The following is a 26,550-nucleotide window of genomic DNA, read 5'->3' as shown; positions in this document are numbered from 1 at the left end:
AGACTCAAGGCTTCCTTACCAAAGCTTTGACTCCATTTTGGTAAGTTTGATTTTCTTTCTTTTATCCTTTCTACTTAGGATTCTTAGTTTTTTTAGGAACTAAATTTCCAGCAAGAGGTGTGGGCCCACCTACGGGTGGGCATCGGCCTGGCCTGGCTCCCTAATGGACCCCAGTTGATCGGATCAGCCCCGTCAACGTTCCGACCCATCAATGACGGGTTGGGCCTTTGGCTCAGTTCGGGCCGGCCTGTTGGGAAAACCCTAGCCCATGGCCCACCTATTAGCCCGTGGGCTTAATCGGGCCGAGCCTAGTATATAATATATAAATATATTGTATTATATATTATGTTATATATAATGTATTATATATTATGTTATATATATAATAACGGACTATAGTGGGCTGGCTTGTGTTGGCCCGCTTCGGGTCAGTCCAGCCCATTGGGAAAACCCTAGCCCACGACACGCCTATTAGCCCATGGGCCTAATCAGGTTGGGCCTAGTATATAATATATAATATATTATATTATATATTATGTATATTATGTTATATATATAATGTATTATAATATATATTATGATATAATATAAAATATTATATATTATGTTATATATGTAATAACAGGTTATACCGGGCTAGCCCGTGTCGACCTGCTTCGGGCCAGGCCAGGCCGGCCTGTGGGCTGCCCGACCCAATACCCACCTCTAGGCCCACCTAGGGGGGCATCCCACTCTCTTGGGTTGCCTTACCTTATTATATAATTAATATACGTTATTTAATTACCTTAATTTTCATATTTTCTAATATGGATTTTAGATCCATTTTAAGTTTCAGATTTAATACCTAATCCAAAACCAATTAGTCTCCAAACCTAATTTGGATCCAAATCTACATGTCTAGTCCTAATTTACCTATAATTAAATCCAAATCCAAATCCAAATTCATGCTTAATTAAAAATTTAAATTCTAATTTACATGAAATTAATTCTAAGTTAAATTCAAATTTCAATTTCAATTTTATTAAAATTTCAATTCTCTTGAGATTCAATTCCGAGTTAATATACACAATTAATTCTAATTCAAATGCATATTTAAATAAATTAAAATTCATGATTAAGACATAAAATCATCTTTATTTATTTAAATAATTACCAAAAAATTTACTGGTATTACACTAAACGGGCTGGCACCAGGACGGTCGGATGCCCACCCCTAGATGCAAGGAGCTCTCTATGTAGGTGTAGACAAACAATGCAAAGATTATCTACCCTTCATATTTTATTTTAATGACTTCGTATTCCTTTTTTATTTGAATCATATCACTTGAATCCTGAAGGTTAGAGACTTGGGAGTGGAAGTGTGTATGGCCGTTTGGGAAGCAAGTCAAAGTTGACTCAACCCACCAGAGCTCCACACAACTAGCTAGGTAGGTCGGCTTTAAGTAACTATAACATATGTTGGCCTATGTTGAGATGTCTAAACCATAACAATAGTTTTTTGACAAAAAAATGATCTTGAATTTGCGAAAAAATGTACAATCTATGAAACTACTACACTAAATTAGGATAAACTAGAGATCTAATGACAGATATGCAAAAATTGAATAAATTACTTATAAATTCATTTTTCCATCTTATTATGCTTACATTAAAGCCTCATTTGTTTCATGCAACTTACATGAAAAATTGTTGAGTTGGTAATCCTGATGTAATCCTTTTTCACCATTAATAAAATAATAATCATGATGAGAAAGAGTCATGCTAGCAAAATGAGTCATAGTTTTCCTCCACTTACCGCTTTTTATGTGTAAATTCATTCATACCTCTCCTCCTAGGAAAGCTTTCACATAAAAAGTGTTCACATGGTTGAGCTGGTCAAATTTTTTAGAAATCCATGCCTTTTATGATGTAAAGTTTTTCCTTTACATAGGAATGAAACAAATGTGACCTGAGATTCACAGTAAAAGAGAGGCTTCTTACCTATGATAGACTTTAGATGATGGGTATCCAAATGACATCAATATGTATGCTAAAAAAAATGCAGTTGAAACCCATAAACATATTTTCTTTTCATGTCAGGTGAGTGAATAGGTATGGAACAAGATAGTCTATTTCTTTGGCAGATAGGGCGCTCCTACTCAGAATGTGAAGGATGAGATAGTAAGGTGGGAAAAGATGGATTCAAGGACAAGATTCTTCAAGGATGTCAGCTTATAACATATCGAGTGGTTATATGGTGTTTGTGGAATGTGAGAAGCCAAATTACCTTTGATGACACTAGTTTTTCCTCACAACAGATTGTGCTTAAATGTTTAAATACAACAAAAGAATTCATTCTTCATATAAGGAGGGGAATTAACCATTTAATCATAAGAAAATGGAGACATTCAAATAGGTGGAAGGCTCTTGATAGTGGATCAAAATGAACGTATTAAGTGCATTCAATCATCAATTGCAAATTGGATTTTCTGTTCGAGATTCTACTGGAGAATTTTTTGCAGCTCCTTCTTCAAGGACAATAATAATATTGCACAGCGTGAATGGTACTGTTGTGGTGCTGGTGGACCGAGATCAATTTTTCATTTTGTTTTATACTTTTTTTCTTAAGCTAACCTTATAGATGTGATCTCCATGGTTAGTTTAGTACGACTTTTGAACCATTTGATTATGAAAAATTAACAACTAATATTTTTTTATAAATTTTAATGCACATTAAATCATATTTTTTGTTGAAAAAATCATAATCCAATGGTCGATTCCTAACAAATTAATCATGTTAAACACATCTGTGGTATGAAAAATCAGCATTGTCCACACTATAAGGAAACAATTTTCCTATATACTAGTACAAAACACATGCAAATGCATGAAAATGAGAGAGCAATTTTTATAAAGTAAAAGGGTATGAATTCCCAAATTTTGAAAACCAAAATGAGAGTGATCTAAAAAAAAGTTTAGATTCAAAATTTGGATCCAAATGTATGACATAAGAGATGTGGGGTCCGTTGAGCAAGGATTGGCCGCACTCAGAACTTTGAAATCTTTAATATTCAGGCTTTAGTTCGCAAAAGACTCGTACCTCATACTTGGATCCTAAAAGAATGTGAGCTTGATGATGAACCACCATCAAGGCTCATAAAAACACAAAAACACAACAAATATGAAAATGTTAAAAAATCCATACTTTTTATAGTAAATTAAAAATAAATGCAATAAAAAATACTATCTCACATCAAGCTTGGGTATCCTTTTCTGATGACAACGACATGAATCTAACATTACCTCCATAGGGCTTTGGCTTAGGGAGGTTTGGGTCCAGTAGAGTGGACCCTAGGACTGCACCTAGAACTAGGATAGTTGACTAGTGGCCTCAGCAGCATAGCGTTGACAGAAGCTAGGTTGGGCTCTCAACACAACATGGTCTCCTTACTCTAGTTCTAGATAGTTAGAATGGAGAGGACCTCTATTTATAGTTTTCTAAATAGGTTTGGATATGAATCATAAATTATTTAGATCTAGATATCCATATCTGAATTCTAATGACATAGCAAAATCCTATTGGTTAAAGGCTTTGAGGTCTTTTTCTAATTGGCCAAAGATACTTTGCTTAGGGGTTAAGGTTTAGGTTTATGGGATAAAAAGATAGGCAAGTTTTCTAAGATTCTAGAATCTAGTCTAAGTTCAATAAATATAGTTTTCGAGAGTTCATGATAGATATAAGAGGTTTCTACAAGTTTATCTTTAGTTGGCACATGAATCTAGATCAAATGAAGTGCTAATGACACAACATAAGCCATAAGAAAAAATGAAAATTGGGCCCCAACACCTATGAACCCAAGTCTCATCAAATTTAATAAATGCCTACCATGAGAGTTCTGCAAATGCCAGTGGAGTGAGGAATCTGTCTTCTCTGTTACAAATATGACAACATATATCTTGTGAGACAAGTAAATATTGTTTTTTATTCATGGGGCTTCCTTGCTATGGTGGTTCTCATCTTTATATGACCAACATAAAAAAACAATCTCAAATCCTTTAGAAAATTGCTCTTCTGCCTCCTGTTAGACTCACACATGATGCACACAGACAAATGGTGACATCAAGCTAGAGGTATGCGAGTTTCTTTTTTCATTTTTCAACTAATGGTTGTTTTTTGGGGATAATTTTGATACTATGCATGTATAGTGTATAGAAAATATCGTTCATATATGTGGTTAGCCTCACATATCACTTGGTGTTTTAGCATGTTATGATTGATTTGACTCAGTGTTTAACATGATATTTTAAAGAGATGCTTATGCATTTTTTATTTTTTTCAATTTACACAGAATTAAAAATTGAACATGCATCTTCAACCATGGAATGTTTGTTTCAAACTCTTGTATATGCTTATAGAAATCTATGCGAAGAATAAAATTGTCCTCTTCTAAGATTTAGATAGAATTGACGTGCATGGTCATAATGGATACTACAATTTTATATGAGAAGCTAATGGTTTTAGAATAATTGATGTATATTATTTTTGTCAAAGTGAGGGCTCCAAATAAGCCCATGCATTGATCATGTTTAGAAAGTCAAATTCCCAATATCTAGCTTTTCTCTATGGATATTATGGAACATGTGATCTTCAAATTCTTGTAAACTTCATCTGAATTTGGATATCAAATGTGCAAATAAGTTGGCTGACTGATATTATGGAACGTGTGATATTTTAATCATTGTAAAATCCATCTTTGGATATCAACTGTGCAAATAAGTTGGTTGGTTGTATAAGTGGGCAAAGAAAGAGGAAGGAGATGGAGGATAAAAAAGCCAAGGATATTATAATGGAGAGTTATGGGAAGTTCACAACAAGATTCCCATTTCCAGTCAATGCTAATATTGACTTGATATGTCATTTATTCAAATACAGTGGTTATTGTTATAGTAGTCAAGATTCCTCCTTTTGAACGGAAGAGGCCTAAGATCAATAAGGTCAAGGTTCCTTCTTTATTTTTATTTTTATATGAAATACAAGTTCTTTTTTAGTTGAACTGAATTTGGTAGGTCTCACATAACTCGCTTGTCCCTTTTAAAATAACACTAAGAGTACGTTCGGGTGCCTCAACTCGATGAGATTTGGAATGAGAATGATTCGAAATCTCAGAGCAAACCCTGAGATTTCAAATCTCACGGGTTGTCGTACCATGATTTAGAATCAGAATGATTCAAAATCACAGGTTGCCTGAAATCTCATCTTCGATTGAACATGAGATTTTAGGCTTTTAGAATCGCTTTCTTAGGTTCCCCTGATAAAGCGATTTTGTAGGAAAGAACTGAATGTCCCTTAAGTTATATGCTTCATTATTTCTTCTTAAAGTCTGATTCAAGATAAAAGCTCTCACTTATTATAAGTAAAATTATATAGCTTTCAAATTTTTATATATTTAAAATTATTATAAAATAATACCCATAATTGTCATAAGACAATGTCCAAATCTCATACCATGTTTAATAGTCACAACACCTTCAATATCATTTCCTTGTAACATAGTTATACAATAGTATAGATACATCTTGGCTAGGTTATATGGATATTTCATTTTAGCCTTCGTATCATCTGTTTGTAGTGACCTCAATTATGACCATGTCATTTTATGGAGGAGGCCTGCTAAAATCTTGTGTCTTTAGCCCATTGTGAAGTTATTCTAACTTTAACTTTATTTTTGACCTCCAAAACGATATTCTAGAATGAGAGAAAAATACCTAGTTTATTTGAGTAGTCTTTGTATCGAATTTCGAGAACAAAATTCTTTTAAGAAAGGAATGATGTAATACCCAAGAATTTTTTATAATAATTTAACAAATAAAGATGAATTCTATGTCTCAAATTTGGTTCAAATTTTTATTTTTATTTGAATTTGGGATTTAATTGAATTTAGATTTGAATTAAATATGATTTTGAAATTAGAATTTAATTTTAATTTGGATTTAACTGAGAAAGTTAATTGGATTTGAATATAATTTGGAGCAAATTAAGTAAGCTTAATCCAAGAGGGTGGGATGACCCCCACGTGGGCCCCTTCTACTTGCCCAAGATCTCCTATTTAGTTTTAAAGTCAAAACTAGCTAATTAATTTCTATAATTCATGTGTAAAAGTTTTCTTATTGTATAAATTCAAATTAGCCTAATTTTTTTAATGTACATCAAATATAAATAAAATGTAATCTAGCTAAGACCTTTAAAAGTTTTTTAGATGAGAATTGGAAACCCAAAAAAAAATTATATAGAAAAGTCGCATTCCCTTCCTCCCACATGCTTCCAAGGTTCTCTCTCTATTTTCTAGCTTCCCATATTACTTTTAATTTTTCTATTCTCTTCCTCTCCCTTATCCCTTCTCTTTTCTTTATTCCTCCCATGTGCTCACCCTCCTTAGAGAGGTGATTTGTGGCTGGTGAGGTTACATCTTGGTGGTGCACATACCTACAAGAATGATCGGTTGATGTTCACGCTTGCGGGAGAGTTTTTTTTATTTTTTTTTATTTTAAGGTAGATACACATAACTTTGCATGTGTTTAAGAATTTAAATACATAAATATGTTGTAGATGATTCTCATATGTATATCAGTATGTATATTAATCTAGATCTGTATAGGAATTGATATGAATTTGATCATGGAGTTTTTTATAAACCCAAAATCTTTTTCAAAAATAAGTTTTGAGAAAAATGCATTTTCTTATATAAAAACACTAGATCTTGTATTTAATTCATAATATGTATAATAGTTTTGTATTTGCAACATGCTTAGATGTGTATATGCATGTATATGATGTATTTTTTATGAATCCAAAACCATTGGATATATGTCCTTAGTATTTTTTATAAAAACCATAAGTTTTTGATGTGTTTCTTGAAAATGGTTGACCAACTTTAAAAATAAATGTGGTTCTCCAAACAGTGAACCTATAAATCTTAAAAAAAAAAATAGGATGTTTTAGATATATGAAAGCAATCAAATTTGGATTCAATTGAGTTAGGGTTGGGAGATACATCTGCAAGTCGACATAAAATTTTTGTCCCAATAGAAAATCTGTGTAGGCTGCATGTTTTTGTAAAATTTATTGCTCCCAAATTATTTATGATTTATGGTTGAAATTTTGATATGTGTTAGTTTGTATATTGAAGACCACACAATAAAATCCTATGTTAATGTACTACATGATATATTGATATGTAGCATGATATTATGATTTACAACATGATGTGATGATATGCAACATGATATTATGATATACAACATGATGTTATGCTATACAACATAATGTTATTTGTTATTGTTATATGCAATAAGACATGAAATGCATGGATGTACATATGAACCTTCATAAATGAGTTTATGGTTCAAGGAACCAATATAGTGTCATAAGTGTATGAATTTGATATATTGCATATGATTATGTTATGATGTGTTGTAAGGCATGAAAAAACATGCATACATATGCTGATAATTGAGCTTGTGGTTGAAAGGAACCATTCTAGTGTTACGAGTGCATGAATATATTATGTGGCATGCGATGATATTATGTTGTAAGACATGAAAATCATGCATGCACACGGGATCGCTCATGAACGAGCAAGAAATTGATGAGAACTCATGGAGTGCTAAATGTGTATCAAGTTATGAAAAATACATACACACATAATATTTTGGGTATCACCTTTATAGGCAAGATGCTCGACTAGTTTGAAGTCACTAGAGCATACTAAATGAGTTATTAAATTTTTTGAGTTAATAAAATTGTTTAATTACCATGAATAAATAGTACGATGCACATGCCATAAAAGATAATTTGAAAGCTACCCTAAAGGGGTACTTGGGCTATTAAGTCATTGAGTGTTGAATGATATATAATACATATGATAAATGCAATGGCACCCTTAATAAAGAGAACTCAATAACTCATTCAGATTGACTTGCCTTAAAGAAGGTAAGTGGTATCCATTGGACCATCATGTGTTATTTGAGAGCAAGGGCATCTCACTTGGTCTCTAGTCCTCAAACTTAGGGGGTCAGGCTACCAATGTGTCCTATGTGGTAGGTCCATATTTTTTAAAGAAGTATTAAGATGCATCATTAGAGCAGATTCAGTAAGTCACTCGGGAAACTAAAATACATAGTATAATAAATACCTATGTGGTCTCTTCTATTTTTGAACACTTAACCTATGTGTGCCTAAAGAAGTAGTAAGAAAGAGAAACAAATAAACTTGATCATATTTATTTTGTGTGAAAATTTGTAATGAAAATATGCCCTAATAATGAGAAAGCTCAATTATGGATATGTTCTTGTTTTGAAATATGTTGCATGGTTTTAACTGCTATTGTTGTCTAATTGAAATGCATTATAATATGATACTACATTGCACATGTTCTAAAGAATGCATGTCGAGTTCTCTGTACATATGTATTGTTATTATATTTCTACTGAAACTTGATGAGTTTGAGTCCTATATTACCAATATTTAGGTAATGAGTAGGAAGCTGAGCGATGACGGGATGTTGCGGGTAGTGACATGAGTCAATTCTTAGATCTAGGATTTATTTTAAAAATAATTTATTTCAAACAATTAAATTAAATTTATGAATGATATTTTCTTAGTATTAATTCATATTTCAGATTCTTGAGTTGGAACCGAATCAAAAGTTAGACCTGAACCCAAGTTCAACATGAAAATTGAACTTAATCTCATGAGTTTAAATACCTGTAATCCGCCTGAAATTTCTAACTAAAACTAAAATAAATGTTTTTCGATGTCTTTTTATTTTTTTAATAAAGGGTTCTTATCTTTGAATGTCTCTTTCTCGAACTTAGTTTTAGTGGGTCATTAAACACTAATATTTGCACACAAACTGACCCCCTAGAGTTTAGTTTGGTTTGTATAAAAAAAATCCTATATTTTTGGGTTAAAATTTTGGAGCGTTACATTAACATACCTTATTTACCGCATATGAGATGTTAAGTCAAGTGAGTGTAGCATATTATAAGGCACCAATGATGTTGCGATAGATGGTGAGATTGTCACACTCTTTACCCGAAAGAGTTGAAATAGGTGTTTGATGCCATTGGTATGAATAGAGGTTTGGCAGCTAACATGGTGTTCAGATATCATAAAAGAGCTCTTAATAGGTGAGTGTAAAGACTCATGTTTTTCATTTTCATTGTATGGTGAGTATAAATAATTTACATGAGTAAGTTACAATTAAGATGATGATAGGAATATAGTTGGAAGAGAGCTAAACTATCTCCTTGATACGTGACATTTAAATGAGTCCATGAAGTGACTTGGATATGTATTCAGCTATACTCTTGGGTGAGGTAATGTCTTATCTTGAATTCAAAATTTTGGCGCCTTTGTGTTGGTTATGATGAATTGGATCTGGATCTTCTCTTGGATTTAGATCTGTAGTCTTAACGTAACCAAGTTTGGCTCATGTGATCCTTATAAGACCCATGTTCGGACCTGGTACCAACATCTCAAAGATAGATCCAGGTTTGGACTCTCCTGGATCTTAACCAAATCCGACCCGTTGATTCAATCGTGCAACCTGACCATCCTATTGGTAGACCCGTGGGTTTGGTAGACTCGTAAAAAAAAATATGCATCCATAGTGAAAATGAGTTGGGTCTTGGGTATTATAAACGAAGACCCAAACCTAAACAAACCCAACCCGATTATATACCTGAAGCCAAATGGTTCTCCATACTTTAAAACCAAACCGACCTGATTATTCGTATAAACCCGCTTTGTACCTGAACCAATTATATATTAGAACCAAAACAGACTTATACCCGAGCCATACTTGAAACGACCCATACCAAATCCACTTCATACTCAATCCACCTAAAGTGTCTAATTGATAAATATTATATATTCCATTAAACATTTAAAGATGTTGATAAACTTAGAAATAATATGCATTGCATTTAAATAATCTCTATCAATAGAATAACACTCAAGAACTAGTTGAATAAATTGTCAAATTGAAGTGAATCCCATGATAACACTTAGAACTCGTAGAATTTGATACATTTTTTTTTATAGCTCAAGGGAAAATCCCCTCTCCATTATCAAACGCACATTGGCTGGTCTCCCATTGTAAAACTTTTGAGGTCCCCCATGCCCACCAGGAATACAACGACAAGGGATGCCATCCATGGGTTTCAAAACTGTGCTAGCAATTTAGTGACATTTGAATTTGATACATTTGAATATAATATATCATTATTTTTTTCAAGTTAAAATGTTTGGTTGGCGTGAATATTTTTTTTTATATTAGGATTTTGACATTATTTAGAATAGTTATTAAGCTTGCTTCTATTTTGTTAGCATATAATATTTTTAATAAACAATTGATTCTATTAATTTATATATTTTTTATTAGTGAGTAATTAGGTCTATAATACCCGTCATATAAAGACCCTAACTTGTTAACCTATATGGATTTGCTTCTTTTAATTATACCCAAACCCCAATTAAAGCGGGTTGGTTAAAGATCTGACCCCATTATACCCAAACTCGTTTAACCCATATGGGTTCACAATTTCTAGCTATACTCGAACCTTAACCCGAATTAAATTGGGTCGCATTTGGGTCTATTTTTAGGCCCGATTCATAATTCAGAATCACCTCTGGACCAGCACTCAAAATAAATCAATTTTTGTGAAAAAAAAACCATTTTCAAAATATGGCGATATTTTCCCTCGCCGACATTTTCTGGACTCCGACCTCGGTTTGACGGCGGAAGAACGATGAAATGAGGAAAATGACTGTTTTATTCTTATATTTCCTTCCAGACGGTGAATCAATGAGGGGTAGTTTCGTCCCAAGAAATGGAGGGTTTCCGAAACTCTAGAGACTTCCATACCCTGTTAAAACCCTAACGACCCTGTGCTCTCCTTGAGGAGTCGACGAGAGAGAGAGAGAGAGAGAGAGAGAGGGTGTAGGGCAGAATGTACAGGGCTTCGAGGCGTTCCATCTCCGCAGTTCTGCGCACGAGCGCTCAACTACGAATCAGCTCCATTCTTCCCTCCGCCGATGCCTATCGGAACTCTGTAAACCCTAAAAACCTCTTCTCCCTTTCTCTGGTTCGTCTCATTGTTCGGGAGATCTAACTCGACGATCTGAATTCTGAATTCCTATTTTTTGGTGACTTAATCTTTATGAACCTCATTGACCGATTTTGTTCTTCCCGCGAAGTCTTTTTCTTTACATTTTTCTGTATGTTAGTAGAAATAGTGAAATAAGAAGAACATAGTGGAAAAGCTGGCCCTTAGTTTTTGATATACTTGCGGTAAATTTGTTATTTTACTAGTTAAAGGGATCATTTTGTGTGGTTCTTGATGTTGTTTTTATGTAGATATTCATATCAGGTTGTTCTTTCTTATATAGTGCTTGTTGTCATGAATTTTGCTCCAAATTTGATCTTCTAATTTGTCAATACGAGTACGAAAATGCCAAACTCTGGTGTTTATTTTTTTCCTCTCCTGCTATGTCAAGTATGAAATTAGGGTTATTGAAAGATTTTCTTAGGCTGAGTTCTGGCTTCAGGATTTATTGTTGCTGTTGAATTTTTTACGACTTCCAAGCTTTTACTGATGGTTAATGGTTGCAGTTCCCGGTCTATTCACGTGCAAGTATACACACACGCACATACCCTTTTCTTATGCATGGTTCGTTGCTTTTCAAATGCTCGTGAACAAGTGCTTTGTATCGTCTGTTGTTCTTATGAATTTGTTCGTGTTTGGATGTTCCTTCTGTAGGTGTCTGAACACGATGACAATCCCTCAAAGTTTCCGTCTAGATGGTATTCTGCATTAACTGGTATTAGTAGAGATGGGGCTAACTGTATGCAGAAAACTGCCTTCTGGGTACCTATTTCTACTTCTAATTTAAATGCGAGGAATGGCTGTCTTTGTAGCATCCGATATGAATCGACTGCGGCAGCCTCTGATGCTTCAGAACTGCCAGTTCAGAAATTTGAATATCAAGCTGAGGTGTGTTTCACATTGGTTTGAAATTTAGGGGCAGTGAATACATTTTGATGGGACATAGTTTTAGGAGTGGCACATGCTTTTTGATCAAAAATAGTTTTGGATCTTCGAATTTGACCTTCTGTCAAGATTTCATTTGTTAACCTTCACTTGCTCTTTCATATTTTACGAGGCAGGTTAGTCGGCTTATGGACTTGATAGTTCATAGCTTGTACAGCAACAAGGAGGTCTTCCTTCGGGAGCTGATTAGGTATTCGTTTAGTTTGAGTCCTTTCTTTTTTTTGCTTTCATGTTTACAATCTGTTTTCAGCATTAAAGGTTGTGGCATGGATATAATTTTGCATTGGAATCAGATTGGTACTGAATTTCTTGTTTCATTTTTTTCACGTTTTGACTTTTAGTCTATAAAGCATGTAACAAATTGGTCTAACGTTTGATCATTGATGGTTTTAACTCTTTTGTAACTCGCAATCAGCAAGAAAGCATAAGGATTTTGAAATTGGTCCCACAGAATCAGCATGCATTCAATTGAGACAGTTCTTTCAATTTTTGGTTTTTGTTACAGCATGATGATTTTATGCTTTATTGCCATTTGAAGTGATAGCATGCTTATTGTTATCATTTATAAGGAGATTGTGGTGTCTGTTTTCTACTGTATGTCATCACCATGCTTTTATTCCAGCAACGCTAGTGATGCACTGGATAAACTGCGATTTCTGAGTGTCACGGATCAGGAACTTCTCCAGGCTGCTGTTGAATTAGACATACGCATCCAGTCAGACAAAGACAATGGGATAATTATGATTACGTAAGCCCCTGTATATGCTTCTGTAATTTGTGAAGATACTCTCAATGGTTTATCAGTGTTAAGTTCTTCACATGCTTTTGTTGTGCATGCAGGGATACTGGAATTGGAATGACCAGGGAAGAGTTGGTTGAATGTCTCGGAACTATTGCACAAAGTGGAACAGCCAAGTTCTTAAAGGCTATAAAGGTACTGCATAGCTACAGGAATGCCTTTTCCACCTCCTTTCATTCTTTTCTCTTGTCCCTTTTCCATTCTTTTCTTGATTGCTAATTTTTGTGTTGCTTAATTTTAATCATAATTCCTCATCATTATGCAGGATAGCAAAGAAGCTGGTGCTGACAACAACTTAATTGGTCAATTTGGTGTTGGATTCTACTCGGCATTCCTTGTGTCAGATAAGGTGCACCCTGTGAACACCCTTTATGGTCTTATTTGTCACTCCCTCTTGTGTGCTTGATCACTGTTTTATCAAAAATTTGTGAAAATGCCGTTTGGAGCCAAGTCAGCAAGCTTATTTGTGTAACAAAGTTCAGGGCCACTCAGATATTGTTGATCATTTTGGGAAAAAAAACTTTCATCTTTAAAAGAAATCTATTGCTAATGGGTGATGTATGTACCTTATTTTTTGGGTTTTTATTCTGCTATTAAGGAGTATGTATGAACGTAGTCACAGATAACGGTGATATTTTCAAAATGTCGTGATATTATCATTGTATTTTTCAGCAAACGATATTATAGATAAAATATCGGCAATTTGACAATATCATGATATTATCACCATAATATCGTGATATTCTTATGATAATATTGAGATATTATCAATTATTGTTACTGTTTTTATTTATTTTCTATATTTTAAATGTGTCTTTCTTCTTTATTTAGCATTTTTACTTATTTTTTATTATATATGTATTTTATTATCTAAACATGATATTTTCTTACTTATTTTTGTTATTTTTATATTTTTTAAGTCTTGAGATTTTCCTGAGATTTATCACCAAACCTATAAAATCGTGAGAAATAGCCTTGTTGAGATATAGCTGATACCAATATTTGTGACTATAGCAATGAGGTATCTCCATCCCTATCGAAAATGAAATATCTGTGTTGACCAATTTGATATATCTTTCCACAAGTCATAGTTCACATTGCATGTGTCCCTCAATGCTATAAATATCCTCGTCTCCTAAGAGTAATTTGATATATCTTGCCACACAAGTCATAGTTCACATTGCATGTCTCCCTCAATGCTATAAATATCCTTGTCTCTTAAGAGTAAGGTTGTAAGTATTGTATTGTTACTCATATTGATTGAGCCCAAAACAATATACGAATTGTATCGTATCATAAAAAATTATAATTTTTTAATAAAATTTTTTCAAAAACTCTCAAAAATCATGAAAAAACAGAAAAAACAATGAAAAATCTAAAAAAATATAAAACATGAAACAATAATGAATTGCACAAAATACAACAATAAAATCACATACAAAGCATTTATGTCTCTATGAGTTGCATAAGACGTCATCAAACATCAACTATCTCACAAGAACAATGCAAAATATTAAATATCTTGCAATTAAGAACATATAACAAAACTCTTACTTTCATATTACATAAACAAAAATATTATGGCAATAGTTGCACTCAGTTTTTACTCATTATCTGAGTGCCCCATTGCGTGCTGGATCATCTGATGCCATCTTTGTTGGAGTGTGGAGCCAGATTTCAACCTTGATATAAATCGATAATCTTCGTTGTAAGTTGGTTGGGGGGTTGTAGGGGGGGCAACACTCCCTCTGCCCATAAGGTGGGGGTTCGGGCGGCATGAGCCCCAAAGGTGATTTGTTTTGGAAGGTAGTTTTGTAATTTTACTCATAATAAAGATTTTTACATTAACCCACTTGAGTGGAAAAATGGTGGAAATACACTCTTGAGCAAACTGCAAAATCCCTCTCTTGCCCACGGATCACCCCCCCCCCCCCCCAATCGCTCTCACGACTCATAGGGTGCATGAATACCCCTCTAATGGCCTCTACACAAATGAGGAAGTTGGCCCTTAAGAGGTCTCTAAAATCCAAAAAAAAATATTTTCGGCCCTTCTTAAAGTGCATCGAAAGTATTTCGTATGATACACCATGTATCATACAATACAACATGATACCAGGCTATATCGTACGATACATCGATATGGATATGATACAGACTCCTATCACGATAGGAGTGTGTATCATATTGCTTTTGCCCATAGTAATGATACGTATTGTACCATATCGTACGATATGGTATGATACTTACAACATTGCTTAAGAACCGTGTTTTGTTGTCCAGGATATGTTTTTGGTTAGAGAGGAATTTCTTCTTGAATCCAATCAGTAAGCTCTTATCTTGTCTATGCTTTCCAATCATTTGGGAACATTAAGGTCTTCACTTTTGCGAGAAGTCATTCCTAGGAAGCAGACTCCAGGATAGAATTCACCATTACTGTTCATCTCATCACCTACTGTTCTGTCAGCCATTGGATCAGGGTAAGCGGAGCTGCAGAAAAAGAAAAAGTTTTCTTTCTGGCTAGAAATGTTTCGCGTGCAAGAGTATGATCTTTGTGAGTGGAGAACCTCCTTTAGGTAGATACTTATTTTAGTCTCTCGTCAAGCTTTCCTCATATCCATTGATTTCCTGAAAGTCATTTTTTGTTTGTTGACCTCAAACTTGCAGAGTAATATGTTTTTCTTGAGTATTTAGCTATTTATGCTTTTCCATTCCACTTGCCTAAATTATTTCTATCTAAAAGTTTTAAATCATGTCCTGATTCATAGGTTAACATTCAAGGTAAAATCTTCTCATGCAGCATGTTGTATAATTGAATCAAGAGTCTGTTCATGATTGCATGTTGTCTGTATGATGCTTTTTTTTGGAGTATTTTAAGTTATAACAACTTTTGTTCTTACTTGCTGAGACTCGTTTTGCCATTTTACTCAGGGTTTGCTGTCTCATTTTCCATAATCTATTTTAAAGACAAACCCTTTCGTTTCCAGGTGGTTGTCTCAACAAAAAGCCCCAAATCTGATAAGCAGTATGTGTGGGAAGGAGAGGCTAATAAAAGCTCCTTCACCATCCGAGAAGAGACAGATCCAGAAAAACTTATCCCAAGAGGCACTCGTCTTACACTTTATTTGAAGGTATATCATTCAATTCTTTGTTTGGTATGCCATGTTATGTCATGGAGTTCCCTGCTGTGTTATGGCGATATCCAAAGCTGTGTTTTCTATCCTCTTACAGCGGGATGATAAGGACTTTGCACACCCTGAAAGGATTCAGAGGCTTGTGAAGAATTACTCACAGTTTGTCTCATTCCCAATATACACCTGGCAGGAGAAGGGATATACAAAAGAGGTATACTGAGTGCTTCATATTCCGGTTTAAAAGTTCTGTGATCTTGAATCTCAGCAACTCAGTTGCTTCATGTAGTTTGACTTTTGAAGCATAAAAAAATAGAAAATAGATAAGAACTGGCCAGGACATAAGGCTAAAAAACTTAATGGTATATGTGAGGTTTGATTCAAGCCTTGAGGTGGAAAGTCTATGTTACTGGGAGCACATTCAAGTTAGCTATTTATTCATGGCATCCAGCAGTCTCTGTTACTGTAATATTGTTTTTAGCAACTGTTGTTTGAATATGACAAATTGGGCAGGTTGAGGTTGATGAAGATCCAAAAGATGCGAAAAAGGATGGGGAAGATGACAAGACTGAGGTGACTTGTCAAGCAGTCACATTTGTTACTGGAATTTTAGATGCCTTATTTAATGTGAAAATTACCATTTACATTTCCTTGTGTGCATGTTTTGGCTTACAGAAAAAGAAGACAAAGACTGTGGTTGAGAGGTATTGGGACTGGGAATTGACTAATGAGACCAAGCCTATATGGGTAAGATGTTTTTTCTGTGGGATCTGGTGATCCATTTCTATTTTGACATGTCGGCTACGGAGCTGCACAGAAATTGACTTCTGAAGTTCAAACTCAAATTCACCTTGATTTGTCGAATGTCACAATTATGGCAAATTTCATATGAAAAAGTGCTAAATGCCTTTATGTACTATATGTCATTGCAGTTACGGAATCCAAAAGATGTCACTACAGAGGATTACAATGAGTTCTACAAGAAGACTTTTAATGAATATTTGGATCCACTAGCATCATCACACTTTACAACGGAGGTAGCAACTTGCCTATGTTAGACAGATTTTCCTGATTTGTTTTTGTTTTGCTTACCTTTTTATAATGATGATGCTTTTTATATTGATGATGCTTGTTGTTTGCAGGGTGAAGTAGAATTTAGATCCATTCTTTTTGTGCCTGCTATTGCTCCTTCAGGCAGAGAAGACATGCTTAATCAAAAGACAAAGAACATTAGGCTCTACGTTAAACGTGTGTTCATATCTGACGACTTTGACGGAGAACTTGTATGTGATTGAAATTATTATTGTGCTTAGTTTTATGTTTTTTGGAGTTATATTGAGGGATTAATATGTGCAATAGCTTCTCAGATGTTATGTTTTGACTGTAGTTCCCAAGGTATCTGAGTTTTGTGAAAGGTGTTGTGGACTCGAACGATCTTCCTCTCAATGTCTCCCGAGAACTTCTTCAGGAGAGTCGTATCGTAAGTTGCATCTATTTCTCTGTTTCTTTTTTGTTTCATGTCCTCTGGGCATATTCCTAGTGTTTGAAAATTGTATTATAATCATGCTTTCTCATCTTCTACTCAGGTGCGTATAATGAGAAAGAGGCTAGTTAGGAAGGCTTTTGATATGATCTTGGGCATATCTCAGAGTGAGAACAGAGATGTATGTCCTTTCTTTGCTTAAAAGATCCTTTTTGTGTTCATACTTGTGTGGGAGCCACACATCTGTTCATTCTTGACCATGCAAAGTCTTGGAAAGTTCTGTTAGAAAACATGATATTGTGCATCAGGCAGTGTGGACTTCCCAATAACATCTATTTTGACTTCATTCATCTTTCCTGTATTTCTGTTTTGCTGCAGGACTATGACAAATTCTGGGAGAATTTTGGTAAGAACCTAAAATTAGGCTGTATTGAGGATCATCCTAATCACAAACGTATTGCACCACTTCTTCGATTCTTCTCATCTCAAAGTGAGGAAGAACTCATCAGCCTGGATGAGTATGTGGAGAACATGAAGGCAGATCAAAAGGATATCTACTATATTGCTGCAGACAGTGTTGCAAGTGCAAGGAACACGCCATTCCTGGAAAAGCTTCTTGAGAAGGATTTTGAGGTGAATCTTGTTTTCTGTCTCAAGGAAGAAAAACTTTTACAATAGGTTTGACATGGTATAGTGATAAGGTGTTTTAGAGTGCACAAGGTACCGTTGGTCTTGGTCCACCTATTACTTTGAACTTCATTGATGGATGAATATATATTTTACCTAGGGTGGCAGATGGTTGGATTTGGAATCTTCAGCATTCTAAGTGGAAAAAAAAGAGTTTCTTTATGATATACAATAATGAATGGTGATCTAGGCTGCCTTCCTGTATCACTAATCAGTTTGGAGATACGATCCTTTGGTTTCCAGTTCTAGTTTTCATTAGTTGCTAACAAAGTTTCAATTTCATGCATTGTCATGTGGGGAAATCCTTTTCCGAGGGGACAGAGCCCATAGGTTGTTTCCGTTTTTCTTGTCTCTCCTAAGATTCTTAGTTCTGGATAACAATGTTCTCTGTTCTTTTTGTTCCTTTCTTCTAGCTGCATAACAGTGATGTGGTAACTCTTTATTTGATTTTGTTGCCTCTTAAAAAATTTTGCAGGTGCTGTTTTTGATTGACCCCATTGATGAAGTTGCCATCCAAAACCTTAAAACCTACAAGGAAAAATTTTTTGTAGATATCAGCAAAGAGGACCTCGATCTGGGTATGTGTATTTTTCATCTAATTCCTCCTGTTTTACTCCTTTGATTTTAGCTCTTTATCATTGATATGTTCTGTCAGGTGATAAGAATGAGGAAAAAGAGAAAGAAATCAAGCAGGAGTTTGGTAAAACATGTGATTGGGTTAAAAAGAGGCTGGGTGATAAGGTTGCCAGTGTTCAAATCTCTAACCGCCTGAGCACATCGCCCTGTGTTCTTGTTTCTGGTAAATTTGGCTGGTCTGCTAACATGGAGAGGTAACTTTCTCCTCTGCTTGTAGAAATCGAATCTGGAAAATTGTTGCTGCTCCCATTTCAACAACATAGAAATACCTGAGCCTACCTGAGTTAAATGTGTGGTTATAGAACTAGATGTGAGATGTAATTCATGCTGTACATAGTTGTATGGGGTTGAGCAATCAGTCCATCTATGGGACTTTGCCACGAAGAGTCATCAATATTTTGAAAAATTTGCGATTTTAAAGATATTTTCAATATATAGAGAAAGAACTAATTGTGAGATGTCCTTTGTCTGCCAATCATGACATAATTCATGCCGGACATAGTTGCCCTGAGGTTGAGTTGTCAATTCATTTTGGTGACTGACAAAGATCACTGATATTTTGGAAATATCACAATTTGAACGAGATATTTTCAAAAAATGATATTTTTTTCGAAAATAGCATGATATTTTGTAATAACACCTATATTGAAATGTTTGTGGATTTAGCCCATTATTAAACAGTTTTCACAATATATTATTTGTTAATGTATACTGATATTTACTGGGATCTTCCCAAGAAAACTAGATTTTTCAAATTATCATGAGATTTTCCCTCACCTAGATTTTCCTGAGGATAGAGATTTGTGACTGCTAGGGGAGAGGTGCTGGTTCATGCTGAATGATCTTGTATATGGGAAACCACTGAACGATAATCCTTTTATTCTTCATGTTATCGATTAAATTGCGGAAAGCTTTAGCAGCGATTGATCTAAATGCATGACAGTTTGAACTCTACTGATATGGGACATCTCTGCAGATTGATGAAGGCCCAAACCCTGGGGGATACATCTAGCTTGGAATTCATGCGAAGTAGGAGAGTTTTCGAGATAAATCCTGAACATCCAATTATCAAAGATTTGAATGTAAGCTAAGGATGCTCTTTAAGTTTTCTGCTTTTGATATAACTAGCCCGCTTGATATGTGAAACATTTTCCTTCACTTCTCTGGTGATGTAGGTTGCCTGTAGAAGCTCTCCAGATAACCCCGAAGCACTAAGAGCAATTGATCTTTTGTATGATACTGCTTTGATATCTAGTGGATTCACGGTGAGTCGCTTGGTTACTTTTGGTGTGTTGGACAATTCAATTTTATATTGTTATATGTAATTCTTGTTGCTTTTGCATATATAAATCAGAATTTTTTGCCTTCATTTTTTTTAAATGATCTCAGTTGTTTGGTGTTTGTGTAATTACAGCCGGATAATCCATCGGAGTTAGGCTCAAAGATATATGAGATGATGAACATGGCACTTGCTGGGAAATGGACGGCCTCAAGCGCTGAGGTTCAGCAGCCACTGGATCGTACTCAAAGATTAGAGAGCCCGGACACCGTCGAGGCTGAGGTTGTGGAGCCTATGAGGGCTGGTGAGAAATAAAAGGAACTAATGATGATGGTCTCATTTTTTCTAGGTTGAGAGGGTATCAATACGGGTAGTTGTAAGAACGTTTGAGATAGGATGGAATGAAATTTTGTGCTTAAAGCTTTTGGTTCAAGGCTTTAAGCAATGCTACTGTTTTTCTATGCCCATCTAGTTATGGTCCTGTAAAGGGAAACAGAAATGGGAATGTGGTTTTTACGACCAGCATGAAATTGGAAAACACTAAAAACAAGTCAATGAACAGATCGGAAATCAAATTGGGAAACGGTTTGCAAACGAATGGAAAATGTTTGAAAGAAGACCCTTGATGACATGTTTGGCAGCGTCTCATGAGATTCAGACTCTCGTACAAATGAGAGAATGAATCTCATTGGCCATCAGAAAACCAATGATGGAAAACTATTCTTTTTCAACAGGCGATAAGCCAAATTCTCTTCCAAGGCAATTTAAAGCTTTTTCCACATTTGCATGAGAATCAGAAGGGTCCTTTTGAGATTCTGATTCATGCGACTCCAAATAGAATTTGATTTAAGAGTCGCAAGTGGCCCTGCAAACCAATAACCCGCATAACAAATGAGAAAGGAACCCTCTTCATGTTTTTTGTTTTTGCTTTTCATCGAAATGAGAGATCCTTGTCCTTTGATGGGAATACAAAGACTCTCTAAAGCCTTTTAATCCCAAAAGTGCATTTCTTTAACTTTTCAAGAAAATGTGTTAAAAAAACTTATACCAAAGCTCTCAAGTATGCCTACTGGGGAAGTAGCCGAAGCGGGGAAGGTAGAAAGGGTTCAGACAACTCCCAATGAGAGGGTGGCATGGTAGGTGGTGAAGATGTTAAATTTGAATTTTTTAATATATTTTAGATTTTAAGGGTTTTGTATTTTAATTTTAATTTTTATAATTTATTGATCTTATTTTTTTCAAATATGCTTTAGATTTTAGGAGTTTTGTATTTTAATTTTAATTTTTATAATTTATTGAGTGAATGACGTTAAATCTGATTTTTTTAGATATGCATTAGATTTTAAAAAAAATTTATTTTATTTTTTATTTTTATAATTTATTTAGTAAATGATGGTACATCTAATTTTTTTATGTGCTTTACATTTTAGGAAATTTTTATTTTATTTTATATTTTTGTAATTTATTGAGTGAATAATACTAAATTTAAATTTTTTCATGTATGCTTTAAATTTTAAGTATTTTGTATTTTGATCCTTATTTTTGTAATTTATTGAGCATAATTTAATCTTATTTTTGCAATTTATTAGGTGAATGCATGCTAAATTTATTTTTTTATACTTAAAATTTATTTTTTAAATCAAAATACACAAGTTTTAAACATTTATGTTCAAGTTGTTAGTGTGGATAAATCAAAAGCTCAACACACTGATAATAGTGTTTTAACAGGTCGATGCAAACACTAGACAAGAACACTTTTATTGTCTCAGAATGAGTAACTCAACATTAAAAGCATTTTCGATAAGAATGAATCCAACAAACCGTTGAATAGAGGTGATATAGTAAATAAAGCTACATTTGTGGACAAAAAATGCAATACGAAAGAAGATCAACAAATGATAAATCAAATGAAGGAGTCGGTTATGGATAATATTGATGATTGCAGGAGACCATAAATTAAGGAGTCGATGAAGGAATCAATTATAGATAATATCAATTTGCAAGAGACCTCAAATGAAGGAGTCAATTATGGATAACATCGATTATTGCAAGAGTGTGAAATTGATCTTACCATATGGCTTTGCATGAGGATTCTAGAAAGATAGAGGATCAAACTTACCATGATTTGTGATCCCACATTTGATTCCTCATTTTTTGGTTTTGGCGATTTTACCTTTCTTGTATATAAGTGTGTGTTTGCCCTTGTATTACAATAACAAGTGTGCCTTTTTTGTCGTGGACGTAGGATTCTCATATCTGAACCACATACATCTCATGTCTTGTTCTTTTACTTTTGTTTTCTTTTTTCTTTATGGTATCAAAGCTATTGAGGTGATTTTGCCCATCTCGTTTTCATGGCTTCACCCGCGTTTCATCCATTGATCTACCCATATCCCATGACACTAAATCTATCGAATTTCATCTCCTTGAAGTTGTCTCACTCCAATTTATTCTTGTGGAGAACCCAAATCATAGCTTTAATCGAAAGCTAAGACATGCAAGGGTTTCTTACCGATGAGGCACCTATGTCGTTTATCATGATTCATATTAGCATTGATGCTAATTTCAAATTGAAAGAGGTTCGAAATCCTCAATACTCAGCCTGAAAAAAATTAGATCATCTTTTGAAAGGCTGGATCACTGGAACTTTGTCCAAAAGTGTTCTCAGACTTGTTTTTTGATTGAAGACATCGAAGGAAATATGGATGACCCTGGTCGACACCTTTGCTCAAGAATCTCAAGAAAGAAAATTTCATCTTATGCACATGATGACTATCATAAAAAAAAGTACATATATCGTCAATGCCTATATTAAAAAATTTAAATCCATTTACGATGATCTTGCCGTCATTGGCAAACCTGTTGAAGACGATAAAAAGGTCTCTTGGTTGTTACAAGGACTTGGTCCTGAATATGAGTCCTTTGTAACAACCATGTTAAATTCACCCGTTCGTTCATATAAGAAAATTATTCCTCTTACAAAGTCACGAAGAAAGAAATAAGATACATGAGTCTAACCAGCCACAAATGGCTTTTTACGGGCAACATGCATCGAGTAAGGGAAGAGGGCATGAAAATAATAATTACAAGTTTAACTCAAAGGGATATTTTTTTTAAAACAAAAGTTTCAATGATTCGAAGAAAAATGTTGAATCTCAACTGCAAAATGACAAAAAGAAAGGAAAGAAAGCAAGTATTGCTTGTAAGATTTGCAACAAGAAAAATCACTTTGCATTAAAGTATTTCAATTGATTCAATCATACTTTTCAACCTGAGGATGTGCCTCAAGCTTTGGCCGCTATGATGATGTCTAAAAAAATCAAGATGCTGAATGGTTTGCCGATACTAGAGTTACGGTACACATGTTTAAGAACTCGGATAAATTGCATAACATGAAACCTTATATTGGCAATGACCTTGTGATGGTGAGGAATGAAAAAAAATGCTTATTACTCATACTGGAAGTGCTAGTATTAAGGTAAATTATGTTTCTATTCCTTTACAAGATGTCTTGTATATTCCTTCTCTCAAGAAAGATATTGTATCTGTAAGCCAGCTAATAAGGGACTTGTCATATGTTTTTGAATTTTCTTCATCTGAATGTGTTATAAAGAACAGGAAAAGGGGGAGAATAGTGGCCAAGGGGAGTAGAAAAGGAGGTCTCTATGCTCTTGGTGAAAGTCCTGAGGCGTTCTTCTTCACACATTTTTTAAACGTTTCTGAAGAAAATGGCATGAGCAGCTTTGACATCCTCAAATGAGCACCATGAGATATTTGAATAAAAACAAATTCATCATTATTATTCCCAGTAATAAAAGCATCATATGTGCTAGTTGTGAGCTTGGTAAGGCTTGTCGCCTACTATTTTTAGATTCTGATAATATAACTCAATAACCTTTCGAAAATGTGCATTCTTATATTTGGGGACCATCTCCCATCCTGTCTCGCGATAATTATCGCTATTATGTAGTTTTTATCGATGACAACACAAGGTTCACATGGATATATCCTTTGAAGCAAAAGTCTATTTTTTTTGAAAGTTTTGTTTACTTTCATAAATATGTGTCTGTTTGATAAAAAAATTAAAGTGTTTCAATCGGACGGTGGTAGTGAGTTCATAAGTCACAAATTTATCAAGTATCTTGATGATATTGGTGTAAGACATCAAATATCGTGTCCCATGACACCACAACAAAATGGTGTTGCAGAAAGAAAACATCGAAATATCACTGAGTTGGGTCTTATCATGATTTTTCATAGTGCCGCTCCAAAAAGATATTGGGTTGAAGCTTTCTCAACGACCATTTTTTTGATAAATCATCTTCATTCTTTCATTTTAAACATGGATTCTCCTTATTTTTGTCTGTTTGGAACACAACTGGATTATTTGAGACTTTGGTTTTTTGGATCTCAATACTTTCCCTATTTGAGAGACTGTGGGAAAGGTAAATTTGATCATAAATCTCTTTCTTATGTTTTTCTAGGATATAGCGTGCAACATAAGGGATACAAGTGTCTTCACTCTGCTACTGGGTGTATATATATGTGAAGACATATTTTTGATGAGTATAATATGCCTTACCGGGACCCGCCCTCATTATATAAAGTTGAGAATATTTCAGGAGATTTTTCAGTTAGTGAAGATTGAAATCATGAAGGTTTTTTTTGAAAACTGGGAAACCGACAGTGACTCAAATCCCTTGAGTACTGAAGTCCTTAGGTCATAGACGACTAAAATGTTGTTATGATGATCAACAACTCACTGAAAATATGCAGGTTTTTTATAGTCAAGGTCCTAACAGCGACAACTAGGAGACATGCATCGAGCAACTCCTCAATAGTAATGAGTGTTTAGATCAAAGAATCGTCATTCTGAATATAGTTGAACAACCAACACCGATTGAAATGGATGATAATCTTGAGTCTAACCCTACTTGTGAGGCGGATCTCAAAGAACGTCTGATTCTTTCAATGCAACTTGATCAGGCTACTTTGAAACAGACTCGAACCCCTCATCCTATGGTGATCAGAAGTATGACAGGTATCTTCAAACCAAATTTCAAATATCTTAATCTTCACATTTTATATGATTCCATTCCAAGAGAGCCAAAGTCCATCAAAGAGGCCTTGACTCTTTCAGAATGGAAACTTGCATGGATAAAGTAATCGCAGCTTTAGCTGCTAATTACACTTGGGACTTAGTTCAATGAAAACTGTCCATGAACATAGTGGATTCAAAATGGATTTCTAAAACCAAACTAAAAGATGATGAAAAATTGGATAGACTTAAAGCATGTTTAGTTGCCCGTGGCTTCAATCAAATCAAAGGAATTGATTTTCAAGAGACTTTAGAGTTGTTCTCACGGTGGCCACTGTTAAGAACTGGGCTATCAAACAGTTAGATGTGAAGAATGATTTTCTTCATGGGGCCTTGAATGAAGTTGTTTACATGAAACAACCCTCAGATTTTGAAGATGAAAAATATCCTAAGCATGTCTGTGAACTCAAAAAGGCTTTATATGGGTTGCGCCAAGCTTCTCATGCCTGGTTTGAACGATTGAGAAGTTTTATGTTCTCCGACGATTTTTCAGTTGCGTGTCAGACCCTTCCATGTTTACTTTTCATTTCAAGCAGAATATCATGATTTTACTCGTTTATGTCGATGATATAGTTTAGACTGACAATAACAATACTCTTATAGATGATTTTTTTGGCAAATTGCAAAAAGAAGGGAAACTCCATTACTTCCTAGGCATCAAAGTCGTCTATACCAAAGATGGTATGTTTCTATGCAAAACTAAATATGCCAAAGAAATTTTGGAATGGGCAAAAATGCTTGAATGCAAGCCGATAAATACGCCCATGATTTTCAAGGGACAAGTAAATAGAGAGAGTGATCAAGATTTTGAAGACCCTACACTATATAGAAGCATTGTCGGTTCTCTGCAGTACCTCACTATCACAAAACCAAAACTCTTTTTTGGAGTAAACTATGTCAGCCAGTTCATGCACACACCAAAAATTAGACATTTTCAAGAAGTTAAGCGATTCCTTTGGTATATTAAAGGAACCATTGATTTCAGGATGAAAAATCTATCTCACAACACACTTGAGTTATATGCGTTTTGCGATGCAAATTGGGTTCGTTGTCCTATCACTAGGCGATCTACAATTGAATTTTATACTTTTTTTAGGAGTAATTGCATATCATGGAGTGCTAAGAAACATAATACTATCACTAGGTCAAGTTCTGAGGCAAAATATCATGCTATGGGTAAACTGTAGCTGAACTCACTTGGTTGCTCTCGTTATTGCATGATATTGGCATTCCTGTTATGAAATCGCCTACTCTTTATTATAACAACATCAACGCTCTTCACATGTCTATTAATCCTGTCTTTCATAACAGATTAAAGTACATTCAGATAAACTTTCACTATGTCAG

General features: G+C 34.5%; 1 protein-coding gene across 2 annotated transcripts; it reads left to right on the top strand.

Moving 5' to 3' along the window:
- Positions 1 to 10,939: 10,939 nt before the first annotated feature.
- LOC149818909 (heat shock protein 90-6, mitochondrial-like) lies at positions 10,940 to 20,688 on the top strand. 2 transcript variants are annotated; one of them, XM_089984465.1, is made up of 20 exons: positions 10,940 to 11,094; positions 11,803 to 12,036; positions 12,210 to 12,283; positions 12,716 to 12,841; positions 12,934 to 13,027; positions 13,158 to 13,241; positions 15,877 to 16,020; positions 16,121 to 16,234; positions 16,534 to 16,593; positions 16,696 to 16,767; positions 16,953 to 17,057; positions 17,163 to 17,303; positions 17,408 to 17,500; positions 17,607 to 17,684; positions 17,882 to 18,136; positions 18,666 to 18,768; positions 18,846 to 19,020; positions 19,803 to 19,908; positions 20,002 to 20,091; positions 20,241 to 20,688. In XM_089984465.1, exons 1-20 carry the CDS (start codon positions 10,993 to 10,995, stop codon positions 20,418 to 20,420), a joined length of 2,430 nt encoding a protein of 809 aa, XP_089840591.1. In that variant the 5' UTR covers positions 10,940 to 10,992; the 3' UTR covers positions 20,421 to 20,688. The 2 variants fall into 2 exon arrangements, with proteins under 2 accessions (XP_089840591.1, XP_089840592.1); XM_089984466.1 differs by having other exon boundaries at positions 10,959 to 11,094; positions 11,833 to 12,036.
- The last annotated feature ends 5,862 nt before the right edge of the window (positions 20,689 to 26,550 follow it).

This window comes from Nuphar pumila, chromosome 13 (assembly GCF_984573655.1).
Source record: "Nuphar pumila chromosome 13, dmNupPumi1.hap1.1, whole genome shotgun sequence".
NCBI classification, from domain to species: domain Eukaryota; kingdom Viridiplantae; phylum Streptophyta; class Magnoliopsida; order Nymphaeales; family Nymphaeaceae; genus Nuphar; species Nuphar pumila.
The sequence above is the reverse complement of the archived record's forward strand: the minus strand, read 5'-3'. Positions and strand labels throughout refer to the sequence as shown.